This window comes from Sminthopsis crassicaudata, chromosome 3, assembly GCF_048593235.1.
Source record: "Sminthopsis crassicaudata isolate SCR6 chromosome 3, ASM4859323v1, whole genome shotgun sequence".
NCBI classification, from domain to species: Eukaryota; Metazoa; Chordata; class Mammalia; order Dasyuromorphia; family Dasyuridae; genus Sminthopsis; species Sminthopsis crassicaudata.
In genome coordinates this window covers 84,543,585-84,561,292 of record NC_133619.1, presented here as the reverse complement: position 1 = coordinate 84,561,292, position 17,708 = coordinate 84,543,585, and the positions used below count along the sequence as shown (strand labels likewise).

At 33.3% G+C, this 17,708-nt stretch overlaps 1 protein-coding gene across 3 annotated transcripts in view; it reads left to right on the top strand.

The window, feature by feature from the left end:
- The window catches only part of GTF2F2 (general transcription factor IIF subunit 2), a 166,846-nt gene that overhangs the window by 30,030 nt on the left and 119,108 nt on the right, over positions 1-17,708 (top strand). Inside the window, exon 5 of one of the 3 annotated variants that reach the window (XM_074299136.1) lies at positions 266-301. The exons of 1 other annotated variant lie outside the window; for it this stretch is intronic. In XM_074299136.1, coding sequence (XP_074155237.1) covers positions 266-301 — 36 coding nt within the window. Of the gene's footprint in view, positions 1-262; positions 302-17,708 lie in introns of all 3 variants that reach the window. One more of the 3 variants, XM_074299135.1, reaches the window with a different exon arrangement.

The following is a 17,708-nucleotide window of genomic DNA, read 5'->3' as shown; positions in this document are numbered from 1 at the left end:
CCCTTTTCCCACTCCCACACATAGAAAGTCTGCCCTTTGTCTCACTATTTTTTATTCCCTATAGTTATTCTTTTTGTAGTCTTCTAAGAGCTGAAGAAACATTAGCTTTTAGGAAGATGGTTTTTGAAGTTGTGTCCCTATGGAGGTTTTATCCCCTTTTAAATGACTTCTTTTTCAGTAACCATTGTTTGTCATATTATAGTTTTAAAATAATTTTTGTTGTTCACCACGATCACAAAAGCACATTTTTCTTGTTCTACAGAAGGCCAGCCTGAAGAAAATTCTGAGAGCAGTAATAATGGTAAGTGTTTTGAACATGACTGCTTTACTGCACTTGAAAAATGACTTGTGTTTAGACTAAAATGTCTTCATTCTTTCTACCTTTACCACCTCCCTGATTTAAGCTTCATCTGCCAATTGCTTTAAAGCTCATTTATAGTGTCTAACAGGATATTGCAACATAAAATTGAAGAGTAGTTGACTCATTCCAATAATAATAGCATACATAACTTATTCATAATTTTTGAAAAGTCATAAAGGCAAACTTGCCAGGACAGGCAAGAACTTATTCTCTTCCCTGAACATTCTTTGGTATTTGGAAACACTTTTTTAAAGCATCCTGTTTTTTAGTTTGCTATTTAAAGTATTTGGTCTTCTGATTTTGAATTCTGCTTCATTTTAAGTCTCCAGGATTGGTGATCTTTTAGTGTGAAAAACAAGTTATGAGTGTATGAAATGTGGGAGAAAAGAATATCATTAATTAAGGCACTAATATTATCGGGAAAGCATAAAGTAATTATAACCTTTATGCTGAATGTTTTGCTGTATGTTTTGGGAAATTTTGCCTTGAGAAGAAAAGTGAAAGTTTGGAAAACCACTTCTAGACCAGCACTGAGGCATTCAGCTCAAACTTAATTCATTCAGTCCTTTTTGGAAAGAATTTTATGGCTTTTCTCTTTTATTATTGATGATTTGAAATGTGTCAAATGTGTTTTTTTAGAGTAACTTTCAAAAAAAATCTGAAAATAAGGACTTAAAATTAGCCTAATCAAAATGACAAAATAAATAAATAAACATTAATAAATTCAAAATATATAATATCTATACTTAAAAGGAATAAAGTACTTTTGAAACTAAATGCATATTCAAAGAAGTAGGTGAGGGGATAGCTAGGTGGCGCAATGGATAGAGCACCAACCCTGAAGACAGGAGGACCTGAGTTCAAATTTGGCTTAAGACACTTAAACACTTCCCAGCTGTGTGACCCTGGGCAAGTTAATTTACATAGGCTAATGAATTTTAAAAATAACATTTGACAGCAAGTATGTAGAATATGTGCGTCAAAATATGTGCTCCTAGCAAGTTGTGGATAAAGTAAAATTTAGCCTTAAAATTCTATTTTGATTTAGAAAATTGGAAGTCTATTGCTGTATAAACTAAATTGGCTCCAGTTTTGAGTTAAACCACTTGTAGAATATGATGAGTAGTAAAAGGTACAATATTATCTGTCATTGTACCTTTTAGATTTAAAAATGCCTTCCTCCAATTGGATCACTAAGAAAAAAATGAAAAATTAACAATTCCAGCTTCCCAAACAAATTTATAACTTGTAATTTCCCTCAAAAAAAATGAGGGCAGATGCAGCTGGTTCATTGCCAGAAGTAACACAAAGCAGTAATAATGAACCAGGGCTCTTGAGATGACTTGCATACAAAAATTCAAATAAAATCTTCTCTTTTTGTTAGAAAGCCTGTATTATCCCTTGGCTTCCTGCTTTCATTGCGGTGCTTTTGACTTTACAAAACAAACACCAAGGCCATGATGAACTGTCTATTCTTCTTTTCCCCCTTCCTTTTTTTTTTGTTTCATTCCTTCTTGGTTAATATTAGACATTGTCTTTTCTTTTTTCATCTTTCCTTCCTCTTTTCTAAGAGACAACATGTTAAAGGGTGCTGCTTCAGATTCTTGCATTTAAATAATTCAAAATGGAAAAAAGAGTAACATCGAACATTTTATTTTCCCTTGCTATTTTACAAACTTTGTGAAATTGTGTGTACTGCATTGGATTTACTTCTAATGACAAATTGCTGGACTAATGCATATTTAACATAGGAAAAGACTGTATTCAGTTCAACAAAAATTTGCTAAATGTTTTCTATGTGTAAGACCAGTGTTCAGGGCAGTTAGATGTCACCATAATAACAGAGGTTTTGGAATCAGAAAGCCCTGAGTTCAAATATGGTTCCAGACTCTTCTGGTTACCCCTAAGCAAATTATTCAACCTCTTTCTGCTTCAGTTTTCTTGTTTATAAAATGAGAATAATCATAACACCTACCTCCCAGCATTGTTGTGAGATTAAAATGATTTCGTTTCTGTAAAGTATTGTGTAAACCTTAAAAAGCTAAAGAAATGCCAGCTATTATTATTGCTTTTGTGGTTATTGCTATTTTGCTGGAGTATCTACAGAATTAAGGAAGATAAGGTTTCTGCTCTCAAGCAGCTAACATTATAGTGGAAAAATAAAAACAAAGACATAAGTATTTATACTCAAACATAAGCGAGAATTATCTTCAGTGCTTAAGACTGTACTGCAAAGAACCCTGAAGGCAAATTTAATTGTTTTCTGTGGGGTAGATGAGGTGAGGAAGTCTCCTACAAAGAGTTTGGGACACATATTAAGATCATCCAGCATCAAAAAGTTATCAAACTGTGCATACCCTTTGACCCAGCAGCATTACTACTAGGCTTATATCCCAAAGAGATCTTCAAGAAGGGAAAGGGACCTGTATGTGTAAGAATGTTTGTGGCAGCCTTCTTTGTAGTGGCCAGAAACTAGAAACTGAGTGGATGCCCATCAATTGGAGATTGGCTGAATAAATTGTGGTATATGAATATTATGGAATATTATTGTTCTGTAAGAAATGACCAACAAGATGATTTCAGAAAGGCCTGGAGAGACTTACATGAACTGATGCTGAGTGAAATGAGCAGGACCAAGAGATCGTTGTATATTTCAACAATACTATATGATGATCAATTCTGATGGTCATGGCCCTCTTCAACAATGAGAGGATCCAAATCAGTTCCAATAGAGCAGTAATGAACTGAACCAGCAACACCCAGCGAAAGAACTCTGGGAAATGAGTATGAACCACTACATAGAATTCCCAATCCCTCTATTTTTGTCTGCCTGCATTTTTTATTTCCTTCACAGGCTAATTATACACTATTTCAAAATCCTATTGTTTTTTTGTACGGCAAAATAACTATTTGGACATGTATACATATATTGTATTTAATTTATACTTTAGCATATTTAACATATATTGGTCAAACTGCCATCTAGGGAAGGCGGTGGGGGGAAGGAGGGGAAAAATTGGAACAAAAGGTTTGGCAATTATCAATGCTGTAAAATTACCCATGCATATATCTGGTAAATAAAAACTATAATTAAAAAAAATAATTTAAAAAATTAGAAATAAAATATTACAGGCAAAAAAAAAGATCATCCAGCATTCCTTGACATATAGTTACAGAAATAATTTTGTTCAACTATCTGGTTATCAGTATCAAACAAAGTATAAAATGGTGAGTAATACTTAGAAAAAGTATTCCCTCTAAATGGTGGGTCTCCTATCTGCTTCTATTTACATATGACATTGTATTCATTGTGTCAAGCCCCAAATTACTATTCTATCTCCACTGGATGATGTGTAGCAATCCAAAAAAGTTCACTTGATTTAGCAATTATAATCAATGCATATGAAGAATATATACTGCCCAATTATCAGATACATATCTAAATAGATAATCCATTAAGGTAAATACCTGCTACAGATAAGTTATCAAGCTGTGTCTGGACTTAAACATGAGGGGGAAAATGTGCTTAATTGGGTTGGGGAAATTACACTGAAATTTTAAGGATCTTTGAGCTATCATACAGAAAAGCCATCTTCTTAATACTTCCAGTGATTTTATGTGAATGCTGATCTCTGAACAGCATTGATCACATTTCCAATAATGATTTCAGTGAAAGAGGTGGTATAAAGAGATTGTCAAGAACATGTCTTACCATAAATGGAGATGGACTGGTATTACAAGAAAAATGAGGGATAATAGGCAATTCACATGTGGAACTGGGACTTACGAAATTCTAAAGACTTAAAGGAAGAGTCCACCTTGTTGGATAGATCTATTAGAGAGGATTTTGTGACAATATAGACAAGGATTACATTGGGTAAGAAGATAGAAGTTGTGATCAGTGATCATTATTGAGGACGTGGTTCTATTTATGTGAAAGAATTCTAGTTAGAATTAAAGAGTATATCATTTGGGATTTTTATCACTTTTTTCCCAAATATATTTTTTCAAATATGTTCTTCTTCTATTCCTTATTCAGAGAACCATCCCTGGAAACAGAAGAACAAAAAAGAAAAAGGGGGGAAAATCAGTTCTTAAAAATCAGTTATATCAGTGAAATATGACAGAATATATATAATGGGTATAATACCTTTTTTTTTTTTTTTTTTTTTTTTTAGTATTTTACTTTCTAATAAGCATTCAACATTCATTTTTGCAAGACTTTGTATTCCAAATTTTTTCTCCCTCTTTCCCTCACTTCCCCCTTCCCCAAGACAGCAAGCAATCTGATATAGATTATACATATACAATCATTTTAAATATATTTGCATATTTGTTATGTTGTGAAAGGAAAATCAGACCAAAAGGGGAAAAATCCACAAGACAAACAGAAAAAAGGTGAAAATAGTATTGTCTCAATAGTTCTCATTCTGGATGCAGATGACATTTTCTGTCCAAAATCTATTGAAACTGTCCTGGACTACAGTATTCTGAGAAGAGCTAAATATATGGTAATTGATCATCACATAATTTTGTTGTTCCTGTGTACAGTATTTTTCTGGTTCTGCTCATTTCACTCAGCATCAATTCATGTAAATCTTTGTAAGTAAGGCTTTTCTGAAATCATCCTGTTTATCATTGTTTATAGAATAATAATAATTCATTATATTCATATATCATAAGTTATTCAGCCATTCCAAACTGATGGGCATCCACTCTTTCTAGTTCTTGCTACTTCAAAAGGGGATGCTACATTTTTGGACATGAAGATCTTTTCCCTTTTTTTATGATTTTTTTGGGACTACAGACCCACTAGTGAGATTGTTGGATCAAATGGTACACACAATTTTAGCCCTTTGGTCACCATTCCAAATTGGTTTTCAGAATGGTTGGATCATTCCTGCTTCCACCAATAATGCATTAGTGTCCTGGATTTCCCACATCCCTTCCAACATTTATCGTTATCTTTTCTTGTCATCTTTGCCAATCAAAGAAGTATGAAGTTATACCTCAAAGTTGTTTAATTTGCATTTCTCTAATCAATAGTGATTTAGAATTTTTTTTATATGCTTAGAAATGAGTTAAATTTCTTCATCTGAAAATTGTCTTTTCGTATCCTTTGACCATTTATCAATTGGGGAATGACTTGTATTCTTTTTTTTTCATAATAGTCTTTTTTTTTTTCAAAATACATAAAGATAGTTTTAACATTCACCCTTGTAAAAACTTTGTGTTTCATATTTTTCTCCCTTCCCCATCTCCCTCCTTCCCTACAGCAATATAGGTAGTGAATATAGGTTAACATTTCACATTTATTATGCTGCATAAGAAAAAGTTAAATCAAAAAGAAAAAAGGGAAAAAGCAAGCAAGTAAACAACAATAAAAAAAGTGAAAATACTATGTTGTGATCCATATTCAGTCACCATAGTCCTCTCTCTGAATGCAGATTTCTCTCTCCATCACAAATCTATTGAAATTGGCCTGAATCACCTCATTGTTGAAAAGAGCCAAGTCCATCACAAGAGATCATCGTATAATCTTCTCATTACTGTGTACAATGCTCTTTTGGTTCTACTCACTTCACTTAGCACCAGTTCATGCAAATCTCTCCAGTCCTTTCTGAAAATCTCCTGCTGATCATTTCTTATACAACAATAATATCCCATTATATTCATATGCCATAACTTATTCAGTCATTCCCCAACTGATGGGCATCCACTCAGTTTCCAATTCCTTGCCACTACAAAAAGGGCTGCCACAAACATTTTTGCGTGTGTGGATTCTTTTCCCTTTTTTATGATCTCTATATCCAAAACAATTCCAATAAATTTTGGATAAAAAATGCTGCATCCAGAAAAAGAAACTATGGAGATTGCATGTAAATCAATACATACTATGTTCACTTCTTTTTTTTCTGTTTTTTGTTTTTTTTCTCTCCCATTGTATTTCCCTTTTGTTTTGATTTTTCTCTCCCAACATGATTCATAAAGCAACGGGTATTAAGAATAAATAAAATTTTTTAAAAAGTATCTCTTTGAGATACAGGCCCAATAAAGACACTGCAGGATCAAAGTATATGCAGTTTTATAGCCCTTTGGGCATAATTCCAAATTGCTTTCCAGGATGGTTGAATCACTTCATAACCTCACCAAGACTGTATTAGTATGACTTGTATTCTTATCAATTTGAGTCAGTTCTCTCTATATTTTAGAAATGAGGCCATTTTTTAAAGTAACATTGGCTATAAAATATTGTTTCCCGCTTTCTGTTTCCCTTCTAATCTTAGCTACATTGGTTTTGAGTGTGCAAAACCTTTTTAATTTAATGCAATCAATATTATCCATTTTGCTTTTTGTAATGTTCTCTAGTTTTTCTTTAGCTTTATAATTCCTTCCTTTGCCAAAGATCTGACAGGTAGACTATTTCTTACTCTCCTGATCTGCATATGGTATTGTCCTTTGATTCCATTTCTATCTTACCTTAGTGTTAAATGTTGGTCAATGCCTGGTTTCTAGCATACTATTTTTTAATTTCCCAGCAATCTTTATCACAGAGTGAGTTCTTTCTTATCTCAGAAGCTGGAGTCTTTGGGTTTGTTAAACATTAGATTACTGTAGTCATTGACTATTGTTTCTTGTGTACTCAACCTATTCCACTGATCCACCACTTTATTTCTTAACCAGTATCAAATAGTTTTGATGACTGCCTGGTATGACTAGACTACCTTCCTTTACAGTTTTTTCCCCATTAATTCCCTTGATATTCTTCATCTTTTGTTCTTCCAGATGAATTTTGTTACTATTTTTTTCTAGCTATGTAAAGTAATTTTTAGCAGTTTGATTAGTATGACAAAGAATAATTAGATTAATTTAGATATGATTGTCATTTTTTATTATGTTCATTTCTTATAGAACAATAATATTCCATTGCATGCATATACCATAACTTAATCAACCATTCCCCATTTGATGGCCAGCCATGGCAAAAAAAAGGTTACAAACTATTTTGCATATGTGGGTTCTTTTCCCTCTTTTATGATCCTTTGGGATCCAGACTCACTTTGGGATGCTGGACCACAGGGTATGTACAGTTTTGATAGCCCTTTGGGCATAATTCCAAATTGCTTTCCAGAATGGCTAGGTCATTTCACAGCTCCGCCAGCGATGAATTTGATGTACAAATTTCCGGAAGCCCTTCCAACATTTATCATGATGTTTTCTTATCTTAGTCAACTTAATAGGGGTGAAGTGGTATCTCAGAGTTGTTTTAATATATATTTTCTAATCAGACTTGTAATTTCATTAACTTACTGGGAACAACTGATAAAGAAATTCCCTTTATGAATTGAGATCAACAATTATTCTGAAACTTAAAGACTAGCTTATGCCATTGAGAGGCTAAGCGCTTGTAGTCACATACCCAGTATGTTTTAGGAGTAGGACCTAAACCCCAGATGTCCTGATTCTGAGACTAAGTCTTCTATGCCTAGCCTCACTGACTTTCACACACATTTTGTTTTAGTTAAATAGATTGACCATCTACTTATTTAGTTTGTTAATTTCATAGCTGAACATATTTAAAGTATTGATTGACAGTATTTCTTTAAAACTATACTGTGGTTAAAGCAGATCATTACTTTGCTCTAGGGAGCAAGTTGCAATTAGTCAGCATTAGTCTAGTTTAAAGTTTTTGGTATGACATGCTTCTAAGAAAATCCCTAAATCTGAATAAATAATAAATGTTGATATTTAGACTTTAAATTTTGCCATAATTTTATAAAACAAATGAAGTAATGGTTATCTGCTTTACAAAGAAAGGGTGTCTTCACTTTGTAAATGATATTATTAGAGTTCTTTGAAATAGAGAGTTCTTTGGATACATTAAAATTGTTCATTTCACAAAATTTGGTGTATACACAGTTTTCCAGGGACACATCTATTACGTAAATTGATGACTGCTTCACAGGGTTGTTGTGAGAATCAAAGGTGTTAATGTATTTGCAAATTTTTTGTAAATGATAAAGTGCTATACAAATTTAGTGTATTATTATCAGGGTCATGTGAAGTACATCTGCTGTGTGGTCTAGTTTATGCTAAGAGTTGAGAAAACAAGTTCTTTTTTTATTGGGAACTGATTGGGAAAGAATAAATTTTTGTTCATTGAGAATATTTAAATTTAAAAAGGGAAAACTTAAGTTTTAACATGGTTCTAACATTAACTTTGTAATCGTGAGTAGATTAAGCCCTTCTTTAATGGCCAATCATTTACCAGTTTCATCTGCAAAAGAAGGCTGTCTCTCTATATTGATGGATTTCTAAGAATAGGACTGAATAAAAAATGAAAGCATTTTTGAAATAAACATAACAATTACCAAATGCTGCCATTGGGTACATTTACAACATCCATTTTATTCATTGCTAGTTAAAAGTTGTTATGAAATTATTAAATCTATTTAGAACCAAAACAAACAACAGAAAGAACAACTATCAGAAAACATAAATTTATGTTAAAAATGGATGGAAACATCCAACACCAATTAAAAAGTAAAAACTAAATTTAGAATATGCCTAATATAAATCCATTATAGGGAACTTACAAGAAATCTGTATTAAAAACAACCTAAATTGATAGCAAGTTTTGCTAGACAGCACCAGTAGTGAATTATTTAAGATGACAAGTGCTTTGACTAAGACTGCATACATCAAACAAGAAAGGTGATTTTTGAATCAGCACTAAAACTAAAGTCAGTGAAGAGTTAAGAAGAAATATATATTAAATAATATAAACGGCCATCCTTCTACATCCTCTTATTCCAAGTTAAGACAGAGGACCATAAAGATAGTCATAAGGACCAAGAGCAAAGAGTAAACAGATCAGACTAGTGAGTTTTAAATTTAAGCAGAAAGAAATAGGACTCCAAGATATTAAATTTGCTCAATGTCACAGTTAGTACACCTAAGATATCCATCCTATTCAGTACATTTATCAAGGAATATGACAACTAAATAATTGTATTTGGATTTAGTTTTAAGTATGAACATTAAAGAGAATGATTTCAAAAAGTTGTGGTGTGGCAAGCAACCTAGCTTGCAAAAATTTGAGGATTGAATAGGTAGAAGGAAGAGGATATTATACTATTGAATGTTTTAGTGCCTTAAAAGTAGGAAATCACATATACTTTGAAGATAATTTTTCTTGGGTCTTGACATATCAAAAGCTATCCCAACAGATTGAGCATAATTTTAAGCTGTTTGAGCTTAATGTTAAAATTTAGGCTATTAAAGTGAAGTACACCCTACATTTAATTTTGTTCACATTTTTGTATATATTCCTTTCTAATGAATCATATATTCTACTGAGATCTCAACCGGGTTGGGATTGTGTTTAATTTATATTTTCTGCTTAGTTTATAGAACACAGTGTCTTCCACATAGTAGATATTTGATAAACAGTCATTGAATTGATTCTAAATAACCCGTTTTCTGTATCAAAGAAGTTGAGTTCTCTTTAGCCGGTTTCACATCAAAGTATTCGTATCCTTCAATTCGAGTTTCAGAAGTTTTTGTGTACGTGGAATAAATCATGAACTTGTTACCTAATTTCTTCCCTCTCCAAACTCTTCCCCCAGGCTGGCAATAAGTTATGTTAATAACTTTTCAGGTGTTTTGTTTTTCTCATTGTTTGGTGTGTGAATTTAGTGGTTCAAAATTATATTGTCTATAGTGTTCCAGTTGAAGACAGTAAGACTGACAGATTTTTTTTTTCCCAGCTCAATTAGTGTGTATGAGTTAAGATTTATGAACAACCATGAATGATAAATGTTTTATTTCTAGTTAGGGCACTAAGGATTTGTTTGGTAAATATGCTGCTATAAATGGGACATCATAAAATATTAGTTTCTGATACTTTTTGTACAGTTCAAACACTGGAGGAGGAGGGAGTCTGTGGTTACCTTCTGAGACATCATCTCATAGATTTATTTAGGCACAATTAAATTTCTTTTCTTCTACATATCAACACTTCTAAGACAATTTAGAAAAAAGTAAAACCTTTTGTGGAAAGTGAATGTCAGTGGAATCAATGAAGCAGTACTTAATTTATTTGAATTGCCTTTCTCTGAATTTTTTAATCTTAAATGAAATAAAGGTCCCAATAAATGACATTTTCCCAACTAATGAAGTACTGTGTGTGGAAAGAATTACATTTTTTTCTTACAAGTGCCCTATTGGGTAGTTTTCTAATAGAAAGTTTGCCTTTGAAGTAGTTATTTCAGAAAAGACAATCCATTTTCTCAACACAAAATTTATATAGTTGGAAGACCAGGAGTAAAAGTCAGAGAAACATCCCATGGGCAGTAACCAACATAGTCACCAAGGGTACTTACAGAAATAATTAGGGAGAGGGAGATGAATCTAGTCAGTTTAACTTAGGAGAAAAATAGAAAATCAGACAGGGATAGAGTACTAGGTTAAATTGGGAATGTGGCAGAGATACTTAGGCAGGAGACTAGGAGAGATGGATAGGCCAAAAGAAAATAAAGTAGCATTTTGAGGAGAAGGAAATCAAGGCAGATGGAATGAGTCATCTAGAAGAAACTAAGAGTATACAAAATAGTCCATGGTACTTGATCAGGATTGAAAAAAGTTTATAAATTGATTGTCCCCAGAAGATAAGAATACTTGATCTTTTACTGTACCACACATAGATAATTTTTATTAACTTTTTAAATGTAATCCCATTTTCTTTACATTATTTTTAGCCACGAGTTTCCCTGCCTCTTCATTTTGCAGGTTTATTTACTGTCCTTCCATATGTATTAGCATTCAATAAAACTGAAAAAAAAGTGTTTTGATTCCATATAATCTTGTCTTTTTTGCTTTTAGCACCTTCAGTTCCCCCAAAATACTTTCATCTCCAGCTGCCATGTCATCCAAATCTAAGTTTAGCCCGTTGAGACTCTCTTAGAGTAACTTTTAATGCTGGTAATATAAATTTGAGGATGTCATCGTATCTTACCATTGAATTCTAAATATATTTTGTAGGGGACATTAATGAAACTATTCAAAAAGGTCTGTTGTCTTTAGCCTTTAATTTCATATTGCGAGTCTTGGACTCTTTCTGGGAACTCTGGTTCATGTTGATTGCTTTATTTTCATAGAGCTTTGTTACCTCAAAAAGTAGGTTCTTAATTCTTTTGTGCCAAGACCTATAAGTGTAAATCTGAAAGAACTTATTATAAATTTTAAGTGAAGTCAGACATGAATTCATTAGAGATTTCTTATTTGTTCTTGAGTATAACTTTATAAAACAGATCAAATAAAACTTCTTCCTTTGTGAATCTCTTTTACCCTACTGAACAGAGGGGATGAGTTTCATAGAATAATGTTTAGAAATTTCTGACCTACTTATATGATCTACACCATATAGTAGATGTAGTAAAATTTCTCAGGGTGGCCATATTTGTACAGGAAAGAATGGTATCTAATTTATTGTGTTATTTAAAGCCTTAATGAAATTCTGACTTCTAGATTGAAAGTACATATTACTTAGGTCAAAAGATGTTTGATCAAGTTCTTTGCTTTAATAGAAAGTATCAAAACATTATCTCATTTGTTATTGTCTTTCAACTCTTTCATTCTTGCAAATGCTATTGATGATGGAATCTTGAAAACTCAGGTCATTTGCCTTTGATGGGAGAAATGACAAGATACAGTAAGGGTAGGGAAAAGGAGACTAAACAGATTTCTAAACCCATCTTTCAGTCCCTCCATTATAAATTGTTGCAGATACACAATGAATCCTGAGATTTAAATCAGACAGTCAAGGATTGGTAAATGCTCAGCATATAATGGCCCATCTCTACTCTTAACGGCTCTTGGGGCAACACTTGATTTTCTCCTATTGATGTTCATCTTGACAATTGTCTAGCACTTCTTAGAACCTTTTCTGTGAGGTAGAGGGTTATCTTTAGTAGATTTCTAAAGTGTTAACTGTCATGTCTTCAGCATTCCATCTCTAGTTATAATGAAGCTACTGTCATTTAGGATACTGCAAGAAAAGCAAATCCAGCATTTAACTATGTGACCATCCTTAGTTTCCTCTTCTATGATAGGGATAATGATATTTCTATTACTTAAAAGATCAAGAGAAGAATGCTTTGTTTACACTAAATTACTATGTAAGTGGCAGTTATTCCTCATTCTTTATAAGGAATTTTGAGCTCCAAATTATTTTTCCCTTTTAGTCTCTTGATCTAAGAACTATCATTTGAATATATCTTATGTAGGTGTATTAAGCTGATTAAAATAAAAGTCTTCAAATGTTATTAATTAATTCAGGGTGGCAGCATTTGTACCTTTTGTTAGCTTCTACTTGGCTGAAAAGGCTTCCAGTATGATCAATGGTCCTGGAAGGCTAATTCTCTCCTGACAAAGGACTAACCTAGTCATATGCAGAGGCTTGTGATTCTTTATAAGGATTTTTTTGTCCTTGTAAACCCAACTATATATTATATACAGTTATTTATTGTCTCTTCTAACAGGACAATAGATTTAAAGGTGGAAGAGACCTTAGGAGTTATGTTATTTTATAAATAAAGAGATGAGGGCCCAAAGTGACTCATCCTCTTTGGACCTTAGTATACTTGTATAAAATAAGACTGTTTTATAGAGAAATCATAGATTCTTAACCTGGAATTTGAAATTTTAAAATAATATTTAAATAGCTGCATTTAGTTGATTTCTTTTGTAGTTTTATGCACTTAAAAATATTCTGATGCAGGCCCATAGGTTTCAGCTGACCGCCAAGGAAATTGATATAAAAGTTAAGAACTCCAGTAATAGATTAATTAATTTTAAAGTCTCTTTCATGTGTTAACCTGTACTTGGCTTCCTATCCCCCAACCTTCCTTGGTTTTAATTAACTTCCATTATAAATTACCCACTCTTTTTCAGGAAAATATCTCCTAGATTGCTTATATTTTTGATGTGTCATCAGGAGCATTTTGACAGTGACCATTCATTGTTTTTGCTTAGTAACAATAATCCAAATGCTCTTAAGAGTTGGGATGATAGGTTAGCAGTATTATAATTAGAATGTTATTTTGTCTTGAGTATTCATCGCATATTTATTTTGATAGAGGTGGTTCAATCAGAGTTTGTTTATTCTGAAGTTCTTCATGACCTATGACTTTACTTTGAAATTATTGGTGATACAATAATTTGACATTATGAATGATACAATAATTTTACATTATTGGTGATAACAATAGATATAAAAGTTCTCTATGGTTAACAGATTGTCAGGTGTTGATAGATTTCCAGACCCTGTCATCATGAGTCTCTCCCTCTCCCTCTATGTTGCTTTATGAGTTTGGAAGATTTGACATCTGATTACAAGCCTGTTAAGTGAAGTCCTTCATCACAGAAGGAAGCCAGCTGACTCCATTCACTTGAGCTGTCTTTTGTGAAGAAGAATGATTTCTCTCAGTATCATACTATGTTGTTCAGAGGTAATCAGTTTGCAACTTGTGGTGCTCCTCTCTCAATCCATCTTGTTCTTTGCTCCTCCCCATTTCTGGGAGATCACTCTCTTTATAGCAGATTGGTTTTTTAGGATGGCATTATTTTCTTTATAGTTGAAATGCAGATGTAAAATCCATTCATAACCTTCATTTGCCTTTTTAAAAAAGATTGAATCATGTAGTATTTATTTAGCCTTTTCTCTACACGAAATCAGTAGCATAGTACTAAATATAGAAATGCTATTTCTCCTGATAGCTAGTATTCTTTATCACATGATTAATTAGAAAATTTAGGCTCTTGATACACAAAGCATATGATTAATGGGTTGTGGTTGGCTTTCCAAAATACCTCAACTTGTCCCCTTTGAATACTTTTAAGTAATAAAATGATAACCCGTTTGGGGCTTAATATATAAGAATGGCACTGCTGCATCCTTCCTTTGGGACTTTTTTGAGTGAGATAATCAGAACCAAATCAATTTGTTGTTGTTTGTTCAGGCATTTCATTCATGTCTTATTGTAACCCTCTTGGGAAAGTTACTAGAGTGGTTTGCCATTTCTTCTCCAGCTGATTTTACAAATGAGGAAACTGAGGCAAAATAGTGAAGTAACTTGCTAGTAAGTGTCTAAGGCAGATTTGAAGTCAGAAAGATGAGTCTTCCTGACATCAAGTTTGGCTCTCTAGGCACTTTCTCCACTCAGTCATCTAGATGCTGGTATGAATAACTAGGATTTTTTTTTAATGTGATTTGAAACAACTTTTTAAAATGTAATAATTGTAATAATTTGTTGCCTAGATTTAATAGAGAAGAGAGTTACCCCTAGCTGTCATTGCTTAGTCCTAAAGGAAAGGAAGGAATTGGTGGTTACAAAATGTTGAAGTAAAAGACTCTTCAGTAGTAATGGAAATACCAATTGCAGAGGCAGTGACTTTATTGTACATGTCTAAAAGGGAAATTTGACTCTTAGGAATGACAGGAGAATTTAAGGAGAAAACAGGCTAGTGAGCATATAAAGTACAAAAGTATGTAAAGTGCTGAGAAAAGTAGCAAACCATAATCATAAAATTTTGGTTCTCATTTTACAGGTAAGGAAACAAACCCAGGAAAGCTTAGCATTTTGTGCAAAAGGACATTGGCAAAGTTGGAGCCCCTGGTCCTGTTCTTTATGCTGCTTTTGAACAGAATGGGCAGCAAGTTAGTTGGGGAAAGAAAAACATTTTGTTTAATTTCTGTTAGAAACAAGAACTCCAGAGTAGAAATATAAAAAAACAACTCAGCCTGCCTTCAAGAGGGAGGTCATAATAAACACAAGTTAGCATTTGGTAGTACATCAGAGAATTTAAGCTGAGTGAATAAGGCATCGCTTCCTGCTAAGGAGAATGAGGAAGGCTTCCGTGCAGAGATGTTACCTAACTGAAAACCATTTCCATAAATGTGCCACCCCAGATGTGTGGGTAAGGAGCAAGGGAAAAAGGTTTTCCTCTGGAGCATGAGAGGCTGTGAAGAATAAAATAGTTTTTAATGAAGAAGGTATTTTGGTATAGGATCCAGCTTCTTAAATTGTAGGTTGTAATTCCTTCTAGGAATCTCATAACTAAATGTGGAGGTTGCAGAATTATGATTTACTATAAATAAATGTTTGATATGTATCCCTGTTTTATATGCCTACATACCTGAGGTCATGTAAAAATTTCTCAAGTGAAAAGGAGTCGTGAGTGGAAAAAATTTAAAAAGCCCTGGTATAGGAGATGGAGTGCTGGACTAAAAGACAAGAACTCCTGAGTTCAAATCCTGTCTCATACAATTAGCAGTTGTGTGACCCTGGCTGAGACAGTTTACTCAACTGTATATTTTGAGAATCAAATGAGATAATTTATATAAAGCATTTGCAACTCTTACAGTGCCCTATAAATTTTCAGTGTCATTGTCATTTTTATTGAGTTAGGAGAAGCATGTTTAGGAGAGATCAGAGGGCTGACCTCAGAACAGGCCTGTGTTCTAGTCTTCCTCCTAATATGTCCTGGCTATGAGGGCCTGAGAGACTTTCTTTATCTAAAAGTTCCCTACCACTGAAATCACAGGTCTTATTCCCGTATTTCACTATTATTAAGTTTAATATGTATGGGACAATTGGAGCAAGTCTTGTGATTGCATGTTTGGTGCAGTGACCAAGTTAAGTCAGTTTTCCTTGGTTTATTCAAGGCCTTGATGTTAGCTCTTAGTGCATTAGAGTGTATTGGAGCCGAAAGGAAATATAAAATGTTGTATCAGGAAGTTTTTCGGTATCCCATCTTATAAATGATATCCACCGTTGCTCTAACTTCTATATACCAGTATATGAGAGAAATTTGCCAATGGCATAGCTATGTCTGATAGAGGCCTTTGTTATTCCTTTCTTTGCTTGCTTGTCTGCTGGATATGCTTCAGCTCTCCTGCTTCATCACTTTTACAGGCTTATGGTCACCTGCCACCAAGGCTACAGCTACCTTTGTATCAGTGTGTCATTGTTCTACTTTTGCAAAGTCAAGATATGAGAAGTCTTAAGAGGTGAATTGTTTTTTTTTTTTTTTTTGTTTAAGTAATTGGAGTTAAGTGACTTGTCCAAGGTCATACAGGGTCACACAGCTAGGACGTGTTAAGTGTCTGAGGCTAGATTTAAACTCAGGTCCTCCTGACTTCAGGGCTGGTGCTCTATACACAGTGCCACCTATCTGTCCCCAAGATGAAGTATTTTTAGGAACTGTCTGCACCATCATCACATACCTGTCATGGATTTTCGTCCCACCATGTTGGTAATCCCAATTTTATTGTAATAACTTTAGACTTTTTTTTTTTCATTAATTTTTCTTCTGTGGTGACTAAGTTAAAAGATTCCCTTTTAGATGATTACTGTTTTCCTTTTCATGAACATAATCTGGAAACTTAGGTTCCCATTTCCTTGCCAGATTTTCCTCTTTTGGTTTTCTTTTAGTATTTAACTAACTAAGCCCCTTCTACTTTTTGAAGAAATTCTTTGGCTTAACTTCCCTTTGAAAATGCAAATGCCAGTCTACCATTGAAAAATTATCTCCCATGAAGCTTTTATCTATCTACCTACCTTAGTTTCTGGTGCCTGAGTTAAGCACTAACAGAATTAATTTATGGAGGTTTTAAACTTTAGAATTTATTTTTCAATTAACAGGCATTTTTTTTCCCCTTCCCACTCCTATCCACAGTTGTAAAGATTTAAAAAAAAATCCTTCTGATAAATAAGCATCATCAAGCAAAATAATTTTCCTTGTACCAAAATGTATGCCTCATTCTACTTTAATTCTAAAGCCTCCCAGGAGGTAGGGAAGCATAGATCATGAAATCACCGTTTGTGATCTGAATTGTTCCTCCTTACAATGTTGCTGTTGTTGAATGACTTGTTTTCCTGACTCTACTTGGCAACAGTTCATGCTGGTCTTAGAACCGGCCCCTTTAGTCATCTTATAGCACAATAATATTCATTACAATTTGTGTCTCAGAATTTGTTCAGTCCTTTTCTAGCTGAGGGCAGCCAGTCAATTTGCAGTTTTTTTTTTCCCTAGCAAAAGGGCCACTGTCTTTTCTCTCTTCCTTTAATATCTTTGGAGTGTAGTCAAATAGATAGCCCTTTTTGGGATATAGTCCCAAATTGCTTTCCAAAATAACTAGCCCAATTCAACTTTATCAGCATTGTGTTAATGTGTCAATTTTCAATATTTGTCCTTTTCCTTTTTGTAAACTTTACCAAACTCATAGATGTGAGTTGAAACCTTAAAATTAATTTATGGTTCTCCAATTATTAATGATTTGATA